This window comes from Ceratotherium simum, chromosome 8 (assembly GCF_057802395.1).
Source record: "Ceratotherium simum simum isolate JZ-2026a chromosome 8, ASM5780239v1, whole genome shotgun sequence".
Classification (NCBI taxonomy): Eukaryota; Metazoa; Chordata; class Mammalia; order Perissodactyla; family Rhinocerotidae; genus Ceratotherium; species Ceratotherium simum.
Window position 1 is genome coordinate 57,118,960 of NC_141907.1, and position 25,919 is coordinate 57,144,878.

Here is a 25,919-nt window from a genome sequence, read left to right on the forward strand (position 1 = left end):
GTTTCCTGAAGGCAAAAAAAAAAAAATATTCTGAGAAAAGGGAACTCAAAGTTAAACACATTAAATAGGACAGAGAGGGATATTTCATATGATAAAACTCACAATGCACCTAAATATATAATAGCATAAACTTCTAAACACCAAACAACAACATAAATATCAAGAAAATATATAAATAAAATGAGAAATTGGCCAATCCACAATTATGAGGGAGTCTTTAACGTATCTTAGAAATCATCAGATCAAGTAGACAAAAATAAGAAAGGAAGCAGATTGAATAACGCATGTAACAAGTTTTAAATCAATGGATTTGTACTTTGCAGACTAAATGGAAAAGACTGAAAATCCCAATGAGCCATTTATTGCAAAGTACAAATTGTTTTTCTAACATTCCTGAGATAGACATTCTTACAGATATTGTGACTGTGACAATATCAACTTTATGTATAGTTAATCCTCAGAGAATCCTGTTTAGAAAGATGAGTGCCCCATAGTTACCTCACAAAATATCTCACCAAACTCATAAGCCAATTATATTATATCCTTTCTCATTTACTTCATTTTTGTTTTGTATAATTGAGGAATACCAACATATTTTAAACACTGAAAATATGTATCATTTGCTAATTGTGTATACTGCGAAAGCAGGAATCATATTTACCAGAATGCAATGGTTTTAAAATATCGAAGCTACTATGTCTAGGTTTCTGAACTCTGCAGGGCTCCTGTGAAAATATCATACATAGACTCTGCCTAAGTTTAGGAATCTAGAGAGAGAGAGACAAAACACGGTAGGAAAAAAGAAAGAGTGAGAGAATATGACACCATGTGATCTTTACTAGGGGCATAAAGAAGAAAGATCAATAAAAGGATACAGTCAACACGGATGTCTTCAGGAGGGTATGTGACTGGAGATCTCAGAGGATGGAGCAGAGTATCAGGAAGAGGAGAGACTGACACCAAAGGGTAAACTCTCTATTGAAAAACAAAACTATAAATGTAATTCAAGTAGGATTTTATAACTTGTTTCACGATTAGCTCCATATTTCGGGTTCTATTTATTCTAGTAGCATCACTCTAACTAATATGTAGAACATCTACACTGCACAATAAAGTTCTATGCAAAGTACTGCAGAGCTACAGAGGACACGAAGATGAATAGTATAGCAGATCTGTCACAAAACTACTAGGAGAAGGAGACAAACATAAATTTCTAAACGCAAACTATGATAAGTGTCATCAGTGGTTGAACATGTTTTCTAAATAAAGGAGAGAATACTATGAGAAGACAGACGAAGCTTAATTTTGACAGGGGATCTTGGAAAAACGCTTAAAGGATTAAACAGCAATGCCTAAAAGAGATAATATGAAAGATCTCTTTAAACATAAACCTTTAATCATAAGAAAACAAACTGAAAGAAATGCTATCAACTAGCATGCTAAGAGAAAATACGACATACACCCAATGGTTACTGACCAGCCCATAGAAATAGGTGAATAGATGCTTGTTGAATGAATGCAATAAGCCCCTATCCTCTCATGGCCCCTCACTTGTCTTCCTGTTGTTCTGTTTCTCCTGGGCTTGTAATGCCTGAGCACAGGGGCTGATGGGACTCGCTTTGACAGGTCTGGGAGGAAGGATCCCACTCAGGTAGGTCCTTGGGATCCACAGAAAGAGGCCTTTGAATACAGATCCAGGTTCAAACCCTTAAACATATTATAACAAGCCAACAATGCTGTAGAGTTTTTTACATATATATATATATATATACATATACATATACATATTAATGTGCAAGAGAAAAGCATTCAAGAATTCATTGCGGTATTACTTATTAAGAAACTCTGCCTCCATTTGCACTAGTTTCCTAGGGCTGCCCTAAAAACATATCTCATTCTAGGTGGCTTCAAACAACAACAATTTATTGCTTCCCAGTTCTTGAGGCTAGAAGTCCAAAATCAAGGTGTCAGTAGGGCCATGCTCCCTCTGAAACCTGTAGGGGAAGGATCCTTTCTTGCCTCTTCAGTTTCTGGTAGCTCCAAACATTCCTTGGCTTGTGGCAGCATAATTCAAATCTCTGCCTATATTCACATGGCATTCTGCCTGTGTCTTCACATGACCATCTTCTTATAAGGACAACAGTCATAATGGATCAGGCGTTCATCCTACTCCACTATGACCTCATCTTAACTGATTACATCTGCGATGACCCTATTTCCAAATAAGATCGTACTCTGAAGTACTGAAGGTTAGGATTTCAACATATCTTTTAGGGGGCACAAATCAACCCATAACATCATTTAGCATGCATCTCTTGTCATCTCTTCTCAAAATTCTAATGCCAAATAACACTTATTGGTGATCACATATATTTACCACCTGTCCAATGTAAGAGTTTGCATTTTGGCTAACTGACTAATAATCTTAGATTAATAAATGTTAACATTATTAAAACAAGGCAAATCTGTATTCTAAACTAACAAATTTCATAAGCATAACATCAGAGTTCACAGACTCCAGAATATAAGGACTTCCCAAATTAAAGTGATGGGCCCATTTTTGGTAACTATGAAGCTCTCATGAGAAAATAGAAGAGAAAATATCACACTAGATATGTCACTATTTTAGAAGGTAATATTAAGACACCTAAATTACAAACCATGGATAGCTAGATGCAAGAAAAAAAGGAAAGAGAGAGAGAGAGAGCGACACAACACATTATGACAGAGTCCTAATCATGGAGTTCTAAACAATAATCAGTGCTCAGAAAGAGAAAGAAAAACAAGTCTACGATGCTGGTAATCTCATCAAGGATGGCTTCATAAAGGAATAGAATTGAGAAGCCTTGTTTGGATGGATAAGTAGCCAAATACTACGTGAGACGCAAGAGCAAAAAGAAAAGTGACAGAACCCCAAGAGTGAAGTGAATGATATGCATAAAAGTTATGAATAATTTCTATTTTAATCGTACATCTAATACTCCAAATATTCCTCTACATATTTTTGAAATACAGGAGGGTAGAATGTGACCAAGTCAACACTGTCTGAAGTTATATTTTCCATTTCAAAAGTAAACGATACCTTCTGTAAGATATAATAAAATGAGATTCAGTGAGCAGATATTAAGTGCCCGATTTGCACAATATTCTATGCTAGAAGCTATGACCAATACAAAGGAGAACAGGACACCCAATGTATTCCTAATCAAGTGGGCAAGTCAGACAGAAGCATACATTACTGTAATAAAAGGCATAGTGAGGTAGATGCAAAATAAAACAGTGCACTGGAATTTATAGAAAAAAACAAATAAATAGGCTCCTACCATTAATATTTTATAATACCACTGTCATTACTTCAATCTTTTTTATTGTTCTTTTCCAATTTGCACATTATATCTTGGAAAAAATGAGAATGATTATAAGGGCTTTTTTTTTTTCTAAGACCAATAGGCTTTCTTAAGAATTATGGAAACGTCAGCGCTTTGTGACCCCAGAGGCTCATAGGTTGCCAAAATCTCCAGAAAACTTAACTTAGTCACTTGGAAAAACCTGGCACAGTGAATCACAGCACAACTGTTCCTCAGGAAGGAAGACAAAGGACAACTGTCAAACACAGTAAGTGACAACCATCTATTCTTTCATTTAAGCAGAACCATTCAATCCAGTCATGACCTTCTCTTCCAGCACAATATTTCCTATCTCCGAAAGAATGGAATAGGAAAAACAGCAGGTTATAAAAACCACTGTGGTCTCACTGGTTCTTACTCTTGTCTTTAGTCTTCACTTACTCCTGGATAGTGAAGATGTTCAAACACAGTAACTGACAAGAATCCATTTAACTAGTAATTTGACCACATTGAGAAAGAAAGACGCTGTCCCAGTAGGTACTAGTAATTTTCACTACAGGCTTTTGAAAAGAGACCCAGACTCAGTTCTGTTAACTTTGGATTTTTCAAGTTAATGAAAATTTTTCATGCACTCTGACAGGATGAGTTTCTGATATAGTTTTAGTGAAAGTGTTGTCAACGATATTATTTTTATATATTTGCAAAGTGTGTGGTGGGAACATGATAAAGGAAAGTATTCATTAAGCACCATTTTAAAAAGCCAGGCCCATTTAGCAGGTATTTCTAGACTTCTCGTCCAAACTTTTAATGTCAAATAACATTCACTCACTTGACCATAGGTTTAAACTATTTGAATATTTGTCTTTTAATTCATATTATTTCAACTCATATTATTTCTACTTAGAAATCTAACTGCAGCATCTATTTTTTCATAGTATGGAAAGAATAAATTTTTAAAAATTAACTATGAAATTCTCTCTTATTCCATTATTCTTGTTCCACAGTTTCATTAGTTTTCCAAAGGCATAGAACTAACAAAAGTAAGACAATATTAGAGAAGAGATGTTCCAAAAACAAAAGTTTCCTTCTCTTTCTTGTGGAATTTTTGGAGAACAATACATTATTTTTAGATTTTTCCATGACAGCACAACAGATGCTTTTGAGTCAGAGTCATGTTTTCAACTCCTACTTTTGTCGAGAGGAGGGAGTCAAGATGGCGGCGTAGGCAGACTCTGAACTCCCCTCCTCCCGTGGACACAGCCAATTTACAACTACTCGTGGAAAAATTACCCCTGAGACAGAACTGAAAACTGGATAAGAGGAACTCCTGCAACAACAGACAATCCTCACTGAGGTGGAAGAGGCAGAGACTCCCTTCCGGAGAGGAAAAACGCCGCCTTCACAAGCCGCCAGCTTCACGGCCGCCGGGAGCAGCTCACAGGTACGCAGCCTCCCTGGAGACGTGGGGCCCTGAGCCGGGGAGCGCCCCCGCTGTGGGCATTTTGTGGACCCAGCACAATCGACACCAGCGGCATAATATCTGACTTTGCCTGCTACTAAAGCATTGGGGACCACCCCCAGAAAACCCGGTTCACAAAGAAACTAAAACTGGCGCTTAAAGGGCCCGCGCACAAACTCACCCATTCCAGAAAGCATCCTAAAATCACCAGAAAGAAAGGTGCACAGTGCTTTGGTGACAAGAGACTCACCTAATAGGCCCTGAGTGCATCTTGGTGAGGGGTGAGACCTCTCCAGGGACTGGGACATTGGTGGCAGCCATTGTTGTGGCACAGTGTGGGCGTGCTGACACAGACGCCATTGGAGTTCTCCCTGAGGCCTGCTAGCCCAGGGTCTGCTCCACCCGCTAGACCACCGATTTAATCCAGCTCAGCCAGGGCAGGCAGCCCACCCTTGAGACTGGCCCCACCCAACAACAAGCCCTCAGGCAACGTGTGGGCCTGCATAGATTGGTGACTGGATTCTCTGCAGCCTGGCAACTGAGCCGACTTGAGCGGGGCAGGGTGTGCACAAGGAGCAGGTGGAGAGTGTGGGGCTCCCACCGTGGAGAGACTGGGTCCGCTTGGGGAGGTCGGGGCGCTCACACGGGGCAGGACTGTGTTGACTGTGTGTGTGGACCTGTGGGCAACAGGGCTTGTCAGCTGCAGAAGACTTGTGCTTCTCAAAGACCCACATAGGAGGTTTGCCCCACCTTCCAAAGCCTGAAACAATTGGGTGCTCCTGTGCCTGAGGCCAGCCCCACCCAGCTGCAATCCTCAGAGAGCTGACAAGAGACCTAATAGGCTAGAGGCTTACAGCAATTGTAAGGCCCTGAGCCTAACAACCTGCCACGCTGGGGGACTACTCAGTTAAAAGAAATACTGCAACACAAATGTGGTATTAGAACTTACAGCCAACTGTGCTGGGGCTCCCCACACCTGATAAAGAGACTGAAGGGCCCACAACAACCACAAGCAGCTGAGCATTACAACAGCTGGCCAGGAGCATAACTCAGCCTCCCTGGGCGCCTATAGGGAGAGCTAACAGGCCACAATAGAAGGACACACGTAGCCCACATAGGGGCCACCCCTGGAACATTGAGAACTGAGGGAAGCACACTGGAAGCCTCCTAAGGCATCACTTACATAAGGTCACCTATCCAAGAGCAGGAGACGTAGCTGACCTACCTAAGACATAGACACAAGCACAGGGAAAGAGGCAAAATGAGGAGGCAAAAGAATACATTCCAAGTAAGGGAACAGGACAAAACCCCAGAAAAGGAACTAAGTGAAACAGAAATGAGCAACCTACCTGACAGAGAGTTCAAACTAAGAGTGTTAAGGATGCTCACTGATCTGGGGAGAAGAATAGATGAACTCAGTGAGAATGTCAACAAAGAAACGGAAGATATAAAAAAGAACCAATCAGAAATGAAGAATACAATACTGGAAATGGAAAATTCATTAGAGGGACTCAAAAGCAGAGTAGAGGATACAGAAGAACGGATCTGTGAGCTGGAAGAAAGACTAGAAGAAATTACCCAAGGTGAACAGGTAAAAGAGAGAAGAATTAAAAAGAGTGAGGACAGTCTAAGGGACCTCTGGGACAACATCAAGCACACTAACATCCGTGTTATAGGTGTCCCGGAAGGAGAAGAGCGAGACAAGGGGTCAGAGAATCTATTTCAAGAAATAATAGATGAAAACTTCCCTAACCTAAGGAAGGAAACAGACATCCAGGTACAGGAAGCACAGAGAGCCCCAAACAAGATAAACCCAAAGAGGCCCACACCAAGACACATCATAATCAAAATGTCCAGAATTAAAGATAAAGAGAGAATCCTAAAAGCCGCAAGTGAATGTCAAGTTACATACAAAGGAAACCCCATAAGGCTATCAGCTGACTTCTCAGCAGAAACCTTACAGGCTAGAAGAGAATGGCACGATATATTTAAAGTGCTAAAAGGAAAAAACTTACAGCCAAGAATACTCTACCCAGCAAGGTTATCATTCAAAATGGAAGGAGAGAGCAAAATTTTCCCAGATAAGCAAAAATTAAAGGAGTTTGTCACCAAGAAACCAGTGCTACAAGAAATGTTAAAGGGACTGATTTAAGGGGAAAAGAGAAGACCACAAATAGGAAAAATTATCTATTTCCATGATTAGAACGTAATGGATACAAATGCACAAAAAAGAGGTTAGATATGATATCAAAAACATAAAAGGAGAGAGGAGGGGAGTTAAAGAGTACAGCTTTCAGACAGAGGTCAAACTAAAGTGACCATCAATTCTGTATAGAAGAAGTAAGGAACAGAGAAGGACTACTAAAACACTGAGGAAAAAAAAAAAAAAGTAAAAAAATGCCAGTAAGTACATAATTATCAATAGCTATTTTAAACGTCAATGGACTAAATGCTCCAATTAAAAGGCATAGGGTGGCAGACTGGATAAAAAAACAAGACCCATATATATGCTGCATACAAGAGACACACTTCAGACCTAAAGACACTCACAAACTGAAAGTGAAGGGATGGAAAAAGATACTCCACGCAAATGGCAATGAAAAGAAAGCTGGGGTAGCAGTACTCATATCAGACAAAATAGACTTTCAAACAAAAACTGTAAAAAGAGACAAACAAGGGCATTACATAATGATCAAGGGAACAATCCAACAAGAGGATATAACACTTGTAAATATCTACGCACCCAATGTAGGTGCACCTAAATATATAAGGCAATTATTAACAGACATAAAAACAGAAATAGACAGTAACACAATAATAGTAGGGGACTTTAACACTCCACTTACACCAACGGATAGATCATCCAAACAGAAGATCAATAAGGAAACATTGGCCTTAAACGACACACTAGAACAGATGGACCTAGTAGATATATACATAGCATTCCATCCAAAAACCGAAGAATACACGTTCTTTTCAAATGCACATGGAACATTCTCCAGGATTGATCACATATTAGGCCACAAAGCAAGTCTCCATAAATTTAAGAAGATTGAACTAATATCAAGCATCTTTTCTGACCACAACAGTATGAAACTAGAAATCAACTATAGGAAGAAAATCAGAAAAGCCACAAATACATGGAGATTAAACAAAATGCTACTGAACAACGACTGGGTTAATGAAGAAATCAAAGAAGAAATCAAAAAATACCTGGAGACAAATGAAAATGAAAATACGACATGCCAGAATTTATGGGATACAGCAAAAGCGATTCTAAGAGGGAAGTTTATAGCGATACAGGCCTATCTCAACAAACAAGAAAAATCTCAAATAAACAATCTAACAATGCACCTAAAGGAACTGGAAAAAGAAGAACAAACAAAGCCCAAAATCAGTAGAAGAAGGGAAATAATAAAAATCAGAGCAGAAATAAATGAAATAGAGACAAAAAAATAGAAAAATTAATAAAACCAAGAGCTGGTTCTTTGAAAAGATCAACAAAATTGACAAACCTTTAGCTAGACTCACCAAGAAAAAAAGAGAGAAGGCACAAATAAGTAAAATCAGAAATGAAAGAGGAGAGAGGAGAGGTTACAACAGACACCTCAGAAATACAAAAGATTATAAGAGAATACTATGAAAAGCTATATGCCAACCAATTCAACAATCTGGAAGAAATGGATAAATTCTTACAATCATACTACCTTCCAAAACTGGATCAAGAAGAAGTAGAGAATTTGAATAGACCAATCACCAGTAAGGAGATCAAAACAGTAATCAAAAACCTCCCCAAAAATAAAAGTCCAGGACCAGACGGCTTCCCTGGTGAATTCTACCAAACATTCAAAGAAGACTTAATACCTAGCCTTCTCAAACTCTTCCAAAAATTTGAGGAGGGGGGGAAGCTCCCTAACTCATTCTACGAAGCTGACATTACCCTGATACCAAAACCAGACAAGGACAACACAAAAAAAGAAAATTACAGGCTGCTATCACTGATGAACATCAATGCGAAAATCCTCAACAAAATACTAGCAAATCGCATACAAGAATACGTTAAAAAGATTATACACCATGATCAAATGGGATTTATTCCAGGTATGCAGGGATGGTTTAACATTCGCAAATCAATCAACGTAATACACCACATTAATAAAATGAAGAATAAAAATCACATGATCATCTCAATAGATGCAGAGAAAGCATTTGACAAGATACAGCATCCATTTATGATAAAAACTCTGAATAAAATGGGGATAGAAGGAAAGTACCTCAACATAATAAAGACCATATATGAGAAACCCACAGCTAATATCATCCTCAATGGTGAAAAACTGAAAGCTATCCCTCTAAGAACAGGAACCAGACAAGGATGCCCACTGTCACCACTCCTATTTAACATAGTATTGGAAGTCCTAGCCAGAGCAATCAGGCAAGAGAAAGAAATAAAAGGGATCCAAATTGGAAAGGAAGAAGTGAAACTGTCACTATTTGCAGATGACATGATTTTATATATAGAAAACCCTAAAGAATCCACCAGAAAACTTTTAGAAGTAATAAACGAATATGGTCAAGTTGCAGGATACAAAACAACATACAAAAATCAGTTGCCTTTCTGTACACTAACAACGAAGTAGCAGAAAGAGAAATTAAGAATACCATCCCATTTACAATTGCAACATAAAGAATAAAATACCTAGGAATAAACTTAACCAAAGAGGTGAAAGATCTGTACACCGAAAACTATAAAACATTTCTGAAAGAAATTGAAGAAGACACAAAAAAATGGAAAGATATTCCGTGCTCTTGGATTGGAAGAATTAACATAGTTAAGATGTCCATACTTCCTAAAGCCATCTATAGATTCAATGCAATCCCTATCAAAGTTCCAACAACATTTTTCACAGAAATAGAACAAAGAATCCTAAAATTTATATGGAACAACAAAAGATCCCGAATAGCTAAAGGAATCCTGAGAAAAAAGAACAAAGCTGGAGGTATCACACTCCCTGATTTCAAAATATACTACAAAGCTATAGTAACCAAAACAGCATGGTACTGGCACAAAAACAGACACACAGATCAATGGAATAGAATCGAAAGCCCAGAAATAAACCCACACATCTATGGACAGCTAATCTTTGACAAAGGAGCCAAGAACATACAATGGAGAAAAGAAAGTCTCTTCAACAAATGGTGTTGGGAAAACTGGATAGCCACATGCAAAAAAATGAAGGTGGACCCTTACCTTACACCATACACAAGAATTAACTCCAAATGGATTAAAGACTTGAATGTAAGACCTGAAACTATGAAACTTCTAGAAGAAAACATAGGCAGTACGCTCTTTGACATCGGTCTTAGCAACATCTTTTCAAACACCATGTCTGACCGGGCAAGAGAAACAATAGAAAAAATAAACAAATGGGACTACATCAAACTAAAAAGCTTCTGCACAGCAAAGGACACCATCAACAAGACAAAAAGACAACCTAACAATTGGGAGAAGATATTTGCAAACCATACATCTGATAAGGGCTTAATCTCCAAAATATATAAAGAACTCATGCATCTCAACAACAAAAAAACTAACAACCCAATTAAAAAATGGGCAAAAGACCTGAACAGACATTTCTCCAAAGAAGATATACAGATGGCCAACAGACACATGAAAAGATGTTCAAAATCACTAACTATCAGGGAAATGCAAATCAAAACTACAATGAGATATCACCTCACGCCCGTCACAATGGCTATAATTAACAAGACAGGAAACAACATGTGTTGGAGAGGATGTGGAGAGAAGGGAACTCTCATACACTGCTGGTGGGAGTGCAAACTGGTGCAGCCACTATGGAAAACAGTATGGAGATTCCTCAAAAAATCAAGGATAGAACTACCATATGATCCAGCTATTCCACTGTTGGGTATTTATCCAAAGAACTTGAAAACACCAATTTGCAAAGGTACATGCACCCCTGTGTTCATTGCAGCATTATTCACAATAGCCAAGACTTGGAAGCAACCTAAGTGCCCATCAAGGGACGAATGGATAAAGAAGATGTGGTATATATACACAATGGAATACTACTCAGCCATAAGAAACGATGAAATCCAGCCATTTGTGACAACATGGATGGACATTGAGGGTATAATGCAAAGTGAAATAAGTCAGAGGGAGAAGGTCAAATACCGTATGATTTCCTTCATTAAGTAGTAGATAATAACAACAATAAACAAACACATAGGGACAGAGATTGGATTGTTGGTTACCAGAGGGGAAGGGGGGAGGGAGGAGGGTGAAAGGGATAATTCGGTACATGTGTGTGGTGATGGGTTGCAATTAGTATTTTGGTGGTGAACGTGATGTAATCTGTGCAGAAATAGAAGTACAATGATGTACACCTGAAATTTTTACAATGTTATAAACCAATGTTACTGCAATAAATAAATTGGGATAGTAAAAAAAAAAACAAAAAAAAAAAAACAAATCCTACTTTTGTCACTTACCGGCTCTGAGACCTTGAACAAGTTGCTTAAACTTTTTCTTCAATCTATAAAATGAAGATGATTTTATCTCCTTCTTAGAGTTGTTGCTAGAACTGTGAGCAATGTAAATATCACGTAGCCCATTTCTTAAAACAGCTCAGTAAACGGTAGTTACTCAGAAAATGGGAGACCTGTTTTGTAGACTGGAGACCATTCCCATGACATACCGCACTTCACTGGTCAGAAATCATCATCATCTCTCAAATCCTTTCTAATTCTCACATTCCATCACTTCATAAAATGGATTTCCAATACAATGAAATAGCTAACTAACTCTTGGTACTACACAGTAGTAGAGGGCATTGTAATTAAATAATAAAAAATTCATTAAATCCATAAAGTATTTATATTCAATGGTGAAATGCAGTTGGTAGCACCATTTGAATAATGATGAATATTCTGAAAATTTAAAATGGTTCAATATTACTATTTTCTCTTCTACATGCTTAATTATTTTTAATATTTTAAACTATAAAACAGCCTATTTTCCCAGAATGCAAATATGCTAAAGTATTAGCATATTTAAATGCAAGATGTATGAAGACCAAAACATTATGTCTTGGCATTTATATTTTGCTTCTTTAAAACATTTCAAATAATTCCTTTATTACTCTTAATAATTTCCTCTGTATGAAATAGTTGTGTTAATAATTATTTGTCACGTATGTAGCTGCTGTCTAGACAACAAAGAGTGAGTGATCCTTGTTCCTTCAGAGAGAAGATGGGAAAGATGCAAGGGCTCTACTTGACCCTGGGCCTCTTAGCACTCATGGCCTGCTTCTCGGTAAGCACCACTGAGTCCAGTCTGCCTTCATATATGATTTAAATACATTAATATGCACTTTAAAGCCATTAATATGTAATTTGAGCTTTTTATATGTACTAAGCAGCTATTTTTTTCCATTTAGAGGGTGAAATCAACCACTGAAAAAATTATTCATTCAACAATAGACAATTATTGAGTACGTACCAAGTACCATGTACTATTCTAGACACTGGGATATAGTAATAAGTCAAACAAACAAACAATAAATATATGATATGTTAGTGGTGATGAATGCTAAAGAGAAAAAAAATTAAGCAAAGAGAGGTGATATATATGGGGAATCAGCTTGAATTTTTGAGAGGGCAGCCAGGGAACACTTCTGAAAAGGCAACTCTGACAATATGACTTTTAAGGAAATAACTAAAGCAAATGAGGGAGCTTAATATGAGGCTTCTTGGAGGAAGAATGTTCCAGGCAGAGGGAACAACAAGGGCAAAAGCACTGAGGTGAATGTGTGCCTGGTATTTTCCAGGAAGAGCAAGGAGGCCAGTATGACTGGAGTTGAGTGAATGAGGGGGAAATTAGTACAAGATGATATCAGAAAGGTAATGGAAGCTAGGTTATATAATGCCTTAGAGGTCATAGTGAAAACTCTAACTCAGTGAAAGGAGCAGCCATTGGAGGGTTCTGAGTGAAGTAATGACATGATTTGATTTATGTTTTGAATACACTAGATGCTGTGTTAAGTATAACCTATATTTTGTATTGATCTGACTTATGTTTTAAACATACTAGTTATTATGTTGAGAATTAACTGTAGGAGGATATGATTAGAAGTGGGAAGACTAGTTACGCAGTTGCTGCAGTAATTAAGTGAAAGATTGTGGTAGCTTGGAGCACACTGATACAGTAGAGATGATTAGAAGTCATCAAATCCTGGATATATTTTGAAGTAGAGCCAACTGCACAGATTGGATGGGAGGTATGGGGGAGAGGTCAAGTTTGATTCCAAAGTTTTATTCTGAACAACTAGGTGGAAGTTGCCATCAACTGAAATGGAGATGGCTGTATGTGGAAAAGTTTTGGAGGAGAAGATCAAAAGTTCAGTTTTGAATGTAATACGTATGAAATTGTTATTAAACAATTCAAGTAGAGATTTCAAGGAGACAGTTGGATGCAAGAGTCTGAGTTCAGGGCAGAAATCGAGAGGAAGCTATAACTTTGAGTGGCATGAGATGAATGAGATCACCAAGGAAGTGAGTGTGGATAAAGAACATAAGTGCACCCAAGAATGAACCACTGGTCCCCAAAATTAAGACATCAGGAAGAAAGAACGAACCAACAAAGGAAACTAAAAGGAATAGCTAGAGACATATGAGGAAATTGAAGAGAGTATTCGTATCCATGAAGCCAACTTTAAAAAAAAAGTATTCCAAAAAGGAGTGAACAGCTGTGTCAAATGCTGATAATAGGTCAAGTAAAATGAAGACTAACAATTGACCACTGGATTTAGCTACATGGAGGTCACTGGTTGTCTTGACAACAATGATTTCTGTGAAACAGTGGGGAAACAAGTTGACTGGAGCAAGTTTAAGAGAGAATGGAAGAAGTGGGTTTGAAGTGACAATAAATAACTCTTTCCAGGTGTTTTTCTGCAAAAGGGGAGCACAGGAATGGGTTATAGCCGGTGGGAAAAGTGAGTCAAGAAATACGTTTTAATGCTGATAGAAACATTCTTAGAGGAGTAAAATATCAATGCAGGTGAATTGCTGGAGTAACATCCTTGAGTAGGAAATTGGGGGTAGGATCTAGAGCACAAGTGAGTGGATTACATTTAAGTAGGAGCAGATGTACATCTATGATAAGTGGGAAGATAAGAGTGGGTGGGTGCAGAGCTCGATAGGTGGATAGATGTTGTGGTGGGAGTTTAAAGAAGCTCTTTTCCAACTGTCCAATTTTCTCAGGAAAGGAGGAAGCAGGAGTATATATCAGCGGAGAGTGAGGATGGAAACGGTTTGGGGAATTCTTAGGAGAGGAGACGGGGTAAGAATTAACTATGCAGAACAATGGAGGAGTGAGGGCACTAAGGATATATGATTGTCTGGCAGAATTCAGTGCCCACCTAGGGAGTGAGTATAGATGGAAAAAAGGAGAGGTCCAAGGTCTGAGCCCTGGGGCATCCCACTATGCAGAGACACTGAGACTGCTGCTTTCAGTTTTCCGTTTGGGATATTTATTAGCTGGGGAGTGAATTTTCTCAGTACACTGTACTTAACTTTGATTAAATACTTTAATACTGGCATCTGGTTTGGAAGCCATATCAGTTTTTTTCTGTCTGTGTGTGCTTCTCTGGTGTTCTGAAAAAACATAGAGGACCTCAATACAAATTTTTTAGGTATATTTATCTCACCTGCATTTCATAGAGGCTGTGTTCAGTGATATCAAAGTCTTAGGTCAGAAAAACAAAGATAATATTTATGCTAAAGAGTACAGACAAACAAACATTATCTACTATTGCAAAGCATCCTGAAAGGGTGTTGAGGATTTCAGCAGGAGTTGGGGTCAAGAAAAATTTTAAAGCAGGACATAGGAGAGGGTGGGGGTGTTTTGGGGGGGTGTATATAGAATGTGTATCACACCAAAAAAGCAATCATTTACACTTTTTACAATCAACAAGGAAGGAGCCAAGGTTACTGCTTTAGGGAAAATGATGACAGTCTAGAATATTAAATACAATCATCCCAGAGAAAAATACACAAAATATATGTAAATGGTGTCACAAAAGGAAGCATTCACGAAAGCATTCTTTTAGCCAGTGGTCATTCAGACAGACAGCGTGCTGCAGGGGCGCAGATCGTGGTATGACTTGTTAACAAGAAGGCTTTTGAATTTTACTCTAAGAAGCCATTAAAGTAGAGAAGAGATGTCATCTGATTTCCAGTTAAAAAGACCACTCAGGGCTAATATGTGGAGGATATATTTGGATTTGGATTCCATTTCTTTAATGGTTATAGAACTACTGATATTTTCTATTCCTTAATTTAAGTTATACTTTCCTAGGAATTCATTCATTTATCTAAACTTTCAAAATTATTGGCATTAAGTTTTTCATAATATACTCTTACTATCTTTTTACCTAATATATCTGTAATTAGGTCTCTTTTTTCTTTCTAATATTGGTTATTTGTGTCTCCTCTTTTTCACCCTAAGTCTTACCACAGACTTGTTGATTCTACGTCTCTTCAAAGAACTATCTTTCAGCTTTCTCGATCTTTTCTATTATATGTTTGGTTTCCATGTCATTAATTTTTGCTCTTTAATTTTTCCTTCTGTTTTTCAAAATTTATTGTGATGTTTTTAACTTAAGAAGAAATGATAGCTTGTTAATTTTAGACTTTTTTCCTTTTATCATAAATTATTAAGACTATAAAATTTCCTTTAAGCACTTCTTCAGCTGTATCTCATAAGTTCATTTCTAAATGCTTTCTAATTTCCAATGAAATTTCTTTTTGGCACATGAGTTATTTCTTTTTGTTTAGAAACTATGTGAAATTAGATATTATGCTGCAAGATAGCTGTAATTTTTTATCAAAGTATAGTTGACATACAATACTATGTGAGTTTCAGGTGTACAAAATAGTGATTTGACATTTACATACATTTTGAAATGATCACCATGATAAGTCTAGTTATCATCTGTTATCACACAAAGTTATTACAAACTTATTGACTATATTCCCTGTGCTATATATCACATCTCCATGACTTATTCATGACTGGAAGTTTTTACCTCTTAATCTCCTTCACCTATTTTGCCCAACCCTCCAACTTCCTTCCCTCTGGGAACCACCAGTTTGTTCTCTATATCCATGAGTCTGTTTCTGTTTTATTTTGTTAATTCATTTGTTTTGTTTTTTAGATTCCACATATAAGTGAAATCATATGGTATTTGTCTTTATCTGTCTGACATTTCACATAGCATAATACCCTTTAGGTGCAATCAATGAATATTTTTGTGGCCCTTTTTAATGAAAGGTACAGTAACTGACAAGGAAACAAAGAATAAATAATACATAATTTATTAAACTAAATTGTAATGGGGTAAAAAATGATATATACAAACAAATAATTATATGTCAATGCAAAACAGCATAGATGCCATTCCCAAAATTACAAATCATTTTTGGCAAGAAGGATCAGGAAGCACCCATAGTATCAAAGAATGTGCAGGATTTCTGACAGGCAGAGATGTGAACTAACAGCTTTCAAACCCAGTGAATTACTAAGACAACATACAGAGCTGGTAAATCATGTCAAAAATGAAGCATACAGGGGCTGGCCCCATGGCCTAATGGTTAAGTTCAGCATGCTCCATTTTGGTGGCCTGGGTTCAGTTCCCGGGTGTGGACCTACACCACTCGTCGGCAGCCATGCTGTGGCAAGGATCCACATACAAAACAGAGGAAGACTGGCACAGATGTTAGCTCAGGGCGAGTCTTCCTCAAGCAAAAGGAAGAAGATTGGCAACAGATGTTAACTCAGGGCAAATCTTCCTCAGCAAAAAACAAAAAAAAAAAAAGCAGCATACATAATACAGAATTTAAAAGTTTGAATTAGAGATTTGGATCAAATCATAAAGAACTAGCAATGATCAATTCAGGACTCTAAGAAAATTCAAAAAAATTAATTGAATGAAAGAGAATTGGAGAATGGGAGTATTTTGCAGCAAAACTTCAAAAATTAGAGGAAGTTTTTAATGAAGATTAATTAGCAAGTTGTCTGGAGGATGAGCCAAGAAGAATGAAATAGGAAGTAGTGGAGAAAAATTATTTGGAAAGCTATTGTACAACAGAGCTGTTTCTCTTTATATACTCTCTTTATATAAATATATATGAATATATATTATTTTATAAATATATTTTATATATTTATAAATATATATAATTTATAATATATATTATATATTTATATTTATACATATATTTATAAATATAAATATTTATAAATTATATAAATAAATAATAATAAATATTTATAGGTATATATTCTCCAGTAAGCATATATTGAGCACCTAAAATTGCAAGTCCTTTAGCTAAAGGCTCTGAATATAATTTTGCCTTAGTCCCCTATGAATTGGAAGTATTGTAGTCTAATAGAGAACTCAGAGCTTCACATTTTTTTCCCCAGCATCAGTCAAGGCTAGAAGATGGGGCAGGCTCTGTGACTCTGGGCTGGTAGCCACATGTGACAGCTGGAGAGTCTTCTTGAATCAAAACTCAACACCCAATATAGTAATTGTCTCAGAGAAGTTTTCCCTACCATCCAATAATAATAGTTTTACCAATGCATAAAAAAAGCTTACTTACTCAAGATTTTGAATCCATGAAACTTTAAATGACAGATTATTCATGCTAAATGCTTTTCCTTTTTTTTCCTGTAGACAAGTATGACACAAGAGAGACAAAATAGGCTGAAAGATAGACCACATATGAATCCACCTGCAAAAGTATCATCAGCCTCACTTCAGCATGTACCTTCCTTGGGGAAAAGGGGTCAGATTCTCACTCAGCTAAATGCATCTGCTCAACAAAGATCTGAAAGCTCTCAAGCCCATTTAAATCCCACTGGTCCAAAGAGATCTTCAAAGGTAAAATCCAGTCAAAGCTCTGACTTAGATCTGACAAAGACATCTGCAGCTTCAACTGGTAAAAAATATAGGCAACGTCAAACTAGGCAACAAACATTAGGTCCTCAGAAAACATCTGGTAAATCAAAACTTCCAAAAAATAAAACTGTAAAGCAACATCCTAGTAATCAAATAAAAACTCCTTTACAAAAGCAAACTAACCAGAAACAATACAATTTCAATAATTCTCAAACAAAACAAACCCCATTGTCAAAGCCAACAGCAAAATCTAGTGGACAGAACAAACCTAAAGAGACACAACAACAAACCAGTAAGCTGAGACCTAAAAAATCTAGAAATCATCAACTTGGTCAATCGAAACCTGATCAGATATCTCTTTCACAAAAAAGGAGCCTCCGACCCCAAAATAATACAAAATTAACAGCTCAGAAAAATCTAGCACATTCAAATCTCACACAGGCAAAATACCTAAAAGATTACCAAAGAAATCCAAATCTCCCACAAGTCCTATTATTCAACATAACAGAAGCCAAACCAAAGTATCTTCATCTTCAAATGGTAATCAACAAGCAAAGCCACAGATATCAGACCAACAGAAAATATCCAGCCAACCAAAACTTCAGAAGAAAACAATTATTAAAGAACAGCCACACCAAGTAAAAAATCCTCTAAGAAAGCAAAATGACCAGAGAAAACATCATTTCAACACTACTGAAGTATGGGCCGGCCCTGTGGCTTGGTGGTTAAGTGCGCGCGCTGCAATGCTGGTGGCCCGGGTTCGGATCCTGGGTGCGCATTGAGGCACCACTTCTCCGTCCATCCTGAGGCCGAGTCCCACATACAGCAACTAGAAGGATGTGCAGCTATGACATACAACTATCTACTGGGGCTTTGGGGGGAAAAAATAAAATAAATAAAATCTTTAAAAAAAAAAAAAAAAAACACTACTGAAGTAAAAAAGACTAGATGCTCTAAACCTAAAACAAAAGCAAATGGACAAAAGAGGTTAGTGATAGCCAAGCGTGGACCTCAGTCATATGGTCAGCCAAATCCTCATCAAAAATCTCCTGCACCACAGAGTAGCCAACAAATTCAAAGCCCCAGGAAGTCAACAGCTCACCCACAATCTAAAACCACCAAATCTCACCAAAGTAAAACTGCTAAAAAATTAGCAAGAAAATTCCAGTCTCATCCCATTACCAACATTCAACAGAACTCAAAACAGTCCCAATCATCTTCATCTTCAACTGGTAAAAGAAATGGTCAACACCAACCTAATCTACAAAAAATAGCTGATCAATCAAAACTTCATAAAAATATCACCATCGGGCACCAGTCCAGTCAAACAAACACTCTAGTACAAAAGCAAACTGACCAGAGAAAACATCATTTCAACATGTTTGGAATAAAACAAACTGCAATCCTAAAACCTAAGGCTAGAGCAAATAGAAACAACAGAAGTAAACAGGTAAAGCAGAGAACCAGTCAACATAAACCTGACCCAACTGGGCCTCATCCACCTGGACATCACCAACCTGGTCCACCCAAGCCTGGTCAAAAAAATGACACCCAAAATGCCAACCATCTCCCAAATCACATGAATTCAACAGCTCCCCCCAAAATTAACAAAACCAAATCTCAGCAAGGAAAATCTGTTAAAAAATTTCTGAGAAAACCTAAACCTCACTTTACAACCAAAGTTCAACAAAATCCAAAAAGACCCAATCCACCTACAGTTTCAATTGGTAAAAGAAACAGTCAGCACCAAACTAAGGCACGAGCATTAGGTTCACATAAAACACATATCCTATCAAAACCTCATAATAATTCAACCAAGGAACAACAAATCAGTCAAACAGAGACTCCTATACAAAAAAAAATTAGCCAAAAGAAAGATAATCTACACGCTACTAAACAATCTGGGAAGTCAAAATCTATTGCAAACAGAACCAAAAAAGTGAAAGACCAGCATGATCAACTTGTGCATAGACATCTTCCATCTGGCCAATAAAGACCTCTTCAAAAATCTCCCATGCAACAAAATTGTTACCAACTCCCAAATCATAAGAATTCATCGGCTCTTATAAAACCTAGAATTATCAAATACCAGCCAGGCAAAACCATGAAAAAGTTACTAAGGAAACCTACACTTTGGCACCAAATTTCAACAAAACCCAAAAGTACCCCTACTACCTTCAATTCCAAATGATCCAATAAAAGATGGTAGTCAAACCAAGCCACAACCATTAGGTCCAAAGAAAACATCTGGCCAAGCAAAACCTCATAAAAATCCAACCATAAAGCAACAAACAGGTCAAGCAAAGACTGGTCCAAATATTCCCAAACATCATCAGACTGGGCTCTCAGCGCATCACTTAAATAAACCAATAAGAAAACAATCTGGCCAAAGAAAATCCAAAGCAAAGCAACCATGCAACAAAAAAAGCAAAAAGGCAAGGAATCCACTCTGTTTTAGGAGACCTCCCCAACCAGGCCCTCATCATCATCGTCCTGGCCAACCAATACCCGGACCAAAGGTACCTTCACTCTGGCATCCTGCTATACAAAAACAATACCCTAATCCACTTTATCTCCATCTGTATAAACCCATCCAGAACCCTGGCTCACACAAACATTACGTAAAGCAACCAGGTAAAAAGCACCCACTGCCCCCACACAGACCTCATGGGAAACCAGCATTGAAACCTAAACCTGGTTTTCAGCATCATTGTCCAGGGGTACTTCCTCCCACACAACCTGGGAAGTTGCCAACAGATGTTAACCCAACAACCTCTAAAACTGTATTGTCAGGACCATTTTTACTGACCACCAAAGCTTCCGTGACCTTTCAATCTGTATCGACTAGCAGAAAGCCCACCACAAGCTTGGTGGCCCCTATCACCAAATCTTCCCCAACTTCTAATCCTGCAGCTATAACCACAAAATCCACTGTTTATACCAAACCTGTGTTTAATACCCTCCCAAATCCTCCACAACCGCCAAGGCAGTGACCCCTACCACCAAATCCTCCACCACTAATAAACTTGCCACAACTATCACTCTATCTACCACCACAACCAAGGCTGTGACCTCCACCATCAAAACCACCACAAACGCTAAGCCTGCTACCTTCACAGCCAAATCCCCCACAACTTTAAAACCTGTGATTCCTACTACAAAACTGACCACCTCTACCAAGCCTGAAGTACCCACCACCAAACTTACTGCCACTATTAATACTGTAGCTGACACCAGCTCATCTGCCACAATATCACTCCAACCAACTGACATTACTAGTTTCTCTTCCACCAGCCCTGCTCCCACAAAATCTGCCCAAATAACCAAATCTCTGGCAAAAACCACTAAATCCCTTCCTACTACCACCAAAGCTGCCAAATCTTCCAGCTCAGTATCATCCACCACAAAAACAACTCCTGCTTCTAATTTTTCAACAATTGTGACAAAAACTACATTTCCTATCACTGCAAAATCAGCTTCTCAGTCTACATTAACCAACACTACAGCCACTACTACTGCATCAACTCTCAGAAGAATCATACTGTCGTCAGTCACTGCTACAACTCTGACTGAAAGTACCTTAAGAGCTGCAGATATTACTAAGACACCAGCCACAACCACAGTTGCTCTCTCTACGGCATCACCAAGAAACACGTCTGCTGCCCCCACGGCTGCCCCAACCACATCTGCTCCCAAAGTTGCTTCAACTCCCCTCATCACAGAGGCTGCTCCCAGCACAGTAGGTCTCTCTACCACATCTATTGCTTCAACCACTCTTGATCCCTCTACCTCTTCTCCTTCAGCTGCTTCTACCTCCATCACCAAATCTCTCTCTACCATGTCTGCTGCCACCAGTACCACATCCACTGCTGTGGACACTACAGCTCCCCTGACCATAGCATGGGCTTTCACCAGCACCCCTGCCACTAGAGCCACAGCTGCCATAAAAACTACTACTTCTGCTTCTACAACCACAGAAGTAGCCACCACAGATGCTCACTCCACCACACCTGCAGCCCTAAGCACAGAGACATCCACAGTGACCATCCCTGAAACCAACACTACTTTTACTTCCACCACTACCACTGCCCCTGCTGCATTGCATCTGACTACCACAGCAGATGTCACAGCTGCACCCACTGACACAACAGCCACAACCCTGGTCAGTGATGACACAGATGACACATCAACATCTTACCCTAGCACATTTGATGAAACTACACTTGATTATCAACTTGACCCTACTGACTTCACTTCTGCTGCTTCCTATACATCATCTGCCACCACATAACCCCCCACCTCCAAAAATATTCCCCCTGCCACACCCGCTGCCACTACAGCTGTTCCTACTGCTCTTCCTACAACCGCCTCTGCTTCTACTATCACAGACACTGTCACCACCATGCCTGCTGCCCCAAGTACTTCCACTCCATCCAGCACCATTCAAGATACCACCTCCATGACTGTGGTTCCAACCGCAGCAGCTGCCACTGCTATCTCTGGTATCACTAGTCCCTTGGCTTCATCTACCTCACTTGGAGCAGCAGCATCCACAAGTATCACCTCTACTGCCACCATCATGCCTGCCATGACCACAGAGGCCCCTAGCACAGCTTCTTCCACAGTTACTTCCTCCTCTGTTGCTTCTGTCACCACACAAGCTGCCATGAGCATGTCTGCTGCTTTTAGCACCACACAGGCGGCAACAGCTACAGCCCTCCTCCCCATCGAAGCCACCACCACCTCCCTTGCCACCACAACCACTGCTGTTCTTGACACTTCCCCTCAGGCTGCCACTATCACTTCTCCAGCCCCCATTCCTGCTCCTTCCACCCCTGGTGCCTCCACTCCTGCTGCCACCAGCACTTTATCAGCTTCCTCCATGTCTTCTAGCACTTGGAGAGCATCCATCACACCTCCTGCCCTCCATTCACCAATATCCACTGTGACCACCATTGAAAACATGATGAATCCTATTTCCACTACTTCATCTGACTCCTCTGCTCTTTGCTCCACCGCCACTGAAGAGACCACAACTTCTCCTGACACTGTGCCAAGTACACTGGTCACCACAGATGATATGACAACACTGGGCACTAGCACACCTGATGACACTATTATTGACTCTGACTTTGACTCTACCACTGTTGCCTCTGTCACCACTCTTACTGCCACAAGCTCTTCAGTGCCTTCTACCATCTCACAGCCCAGCACTACCACTGATGATCACTCCAGCTCACCTGCTGCCACAACCATTTCTTCTCCCTCTTCCACTAGACAGAATGTCACTACTAGTTCTGCCACCACCACAGCTGCCACTGCCATGTCTGCATCTGCAACTACTGCATCTCTAACCACAACAGCATCTGACGCCACTAATAAATCGGTTTCTTCCACCACACCTGGAGCACTTCCAGCAACATCCACAAGTAGCACATATGTGGCCACCAACACCTCTGCCAGGACCACAGAGGACGCTACCACAGCTGCTTCCACATTGATTTCTACCACAACCACATCTGCTCCCTTCACCACCACAGCTTCCACCTCTACTACCCCTGCCACCTCCAACACCTCACCTCTTGCCACAACCTCATTTCCCTCATCTACCACAGCCAGGATTTTAACATCCTCCACTTCCACCAGCACATCATTTACTGCATGACAACTTCTGCTCCTTCTTCCAGCACTCAGGCTGACACCACCACTTCCGTCACTACTATACCTGCCTCTACTACTATCGCCACTGCCTCCTCCACATCTACCACATCTGAGCCCATCACCTCCACAGCTGAGTTCTCCTCATCACCTGCCACCATCAGCACAAGTACTCCTTGTGCTGCTCCTCTCAGAACCACAAACAGTGCCACTACCACGGCTCCGCCTGCCAGCTCATCTCCTGCAGCCGCCAGCACAGCCTTGGCCACTTGGACCATGTCTTCTTCCTCAACCACACAGTCTGTCTCTACAACTTCTGCTGCCACATCAGTCACATAAATGTGCTGCTCCTACTATCACGACTATCACCACAGAGACAAGCACCACCACAACTGGTCTCTTTTCTACATCAGCTGCCACTACATTTTCTGAGGCCTCGTCCCCTTCCACTGGGAATCTCCCCTAGCATCTACAAGGACTACATATGCTACCACTCACACCGCCACAACTTCTGCAGCCAATTCTACCACACCTGCCTCCACAACCACTCCTGCCACTTTTACAGGCACACAGGCTGCCACTACCACACCTGGTCTCACTACCACATCTGCTATTACCACTACCACACCTACAGCCACAATGACTTCAGCTCTCATGACCACCACATCTGGTGCCTCAACCACTCCTTCCATTAGTACCTCATCAGCCCCCACCATGCCTACTGCCACTACAGAAGCGACCATAGCAGCTCCCTACACCACTTCAGCTGATGCACCCAACACACTTGTTTCCACTGAAGAGCTCACCACAACTCCTAGGCCCACTACCACATCTGCTTTCTCCACACTTGATGACACTGCCCCTTTTGACACCACAACTCCAACTACTGATGTGACAACCAATACTGTCATCATCGATTATTACACTTTAACACTTAGCCCTAGTACATTTTATGACACTACGCTTGATAGCACTGATGGTGTCACTGAGAATGACACAGCCGAGCCCACATCAGATGCTTTTACGGAAAGTCAGGCTGAAACTGAATCACCTCCTACACCCCAACCACCATAGAGCATGATTTACATGGGTGGAACTTCTGAACCAAATTTAACCTGAGACCAAAATCTAACACCTACTATTCTTTCTTGCAAACGTGCTAAATTTTCTTCCAACTAAAAATATTTTCATTTCTATTCTTAATATTAAAAGAAAATTTAAACAGCATAAGTGTATTTCATTTCACTACACAGACTATCATTTCTATTATCTATGAAATTATAAAGATTTATCTTTAAATTTTGCAAATCATAATGACTTTTTCTAAAACATACACCCAAAACAAATATTTAAAGAAATTATGCCAAAATGTTAATGATATTTGCTTTGGTGGATGAATTATAGATGGCTTCAGGACTGAGATAGAATGGAATCATATTTGACCAAAGTCCCTTTGTCATCCTATCCAACACCTCTCCCTCAACTTCTCCAATTCTCCATGTCATCCAGCAAATGCTACAAATGCACTCTGGACTTGATGGACACCTACACATACACAAATATAAATCCTTAAGAAATATGAACAATTCTAAAGTAATCAAAGTTAACTGCAAGCCAGACAATTTATGAAGAAAAATTAATGTTATTACTTACCAGTTATCATTACCATGAAGAGATCTTAAATTAAAAAAGTCTTTATCCATTAAAGGTACAATAACAATTTGTAAGTGAATCAAAAAGATCCAACATCATTGTTTGAAAAATCAATATGACTACAGGAAATATAGAATAGCATAGCACTCTGAGCTCCCATTCACGTGAGATTGCGCATAAACTTGCACATGGCTGCTTTCTTATCCAGCATGAGATTTAACATGTTGTCCAAAAAGAACAAGCTAGAAGCAATAAAAATTAAATAAAAATAAAAGCTGATGTGAGAAAATTGAAGATATGTTATTATTGACATTTTCATTTTACTTCCAATAATACCTGGCCTATGAAAGGATAATTTTTGAAAAATAATTTGTAGCTTTGAGGTGCATCAGGCAAAGATTAGCCATTCATTAATCATTATGAAATGGATTAAGGTAATCTTTCACAAGGTGATGATATAATGCTGAAACGAATTAAATGAATTACAGAAGAGAAAATTTAATATAGAGTATCTTATTATTTACCCTACAAATATGTTCCTAAGATGTTTTATGTAAGCTGATTATTTTAATTAAATCATATTAAAAGCACTAAAAATGCCTGCTATGTGGTATATCTTTTAAATTATAATAAATACTTATAATAAGAAAAAACAATCACCTTTTGTTTTATCTGCCATGAGGCTTCGAATTTTTATTCATGGCATTTGCTTAAAGAATTACCAAAGAGAGCATTTATCAAAAAGTAAATATGCATAAATTTATTTCTGGGGGCTATGATTGTATATCTTTCACAGAGTATAAACAATAGCAGCAATCA

The 25,919-nt window shown here is 39.0% G+C and overlaps 1 protein-coding gene and 1 long non-coding RNA gene across 4 annotated transcripts in view; one reads left to right on the top strand and one right to left on the bottom strand.

Moving 5' to 3' along the window:
* LOC147916474 (uncharacterized) overlaps positions 1 to 25,919 on the bottom strand; it is a 167,639-nt gene that overhangs the window by 91,093 nt on the left and 50,627 nt on the right. The gene's annotated exons all lie outside the window — the stretch shown is intronic.
* LOC147916475 (uncharacterized) lies at positions 12,080 to 24,521 on the top strand. Its single transcript, XM_087434738.1, is given in 8 exon segments — positions 12,080 to 12,142; positions 17,565 to 17,829; positions 18,725 to 19,033; positions 19,130 to 19,916; positions 19,918 to 20,749; positions 20,752 to 23,446; positions 23,449 to 23,616; positions 23,914 to 24,521. Coding segments are annotated over 8 exon segments (5,727 nt in total).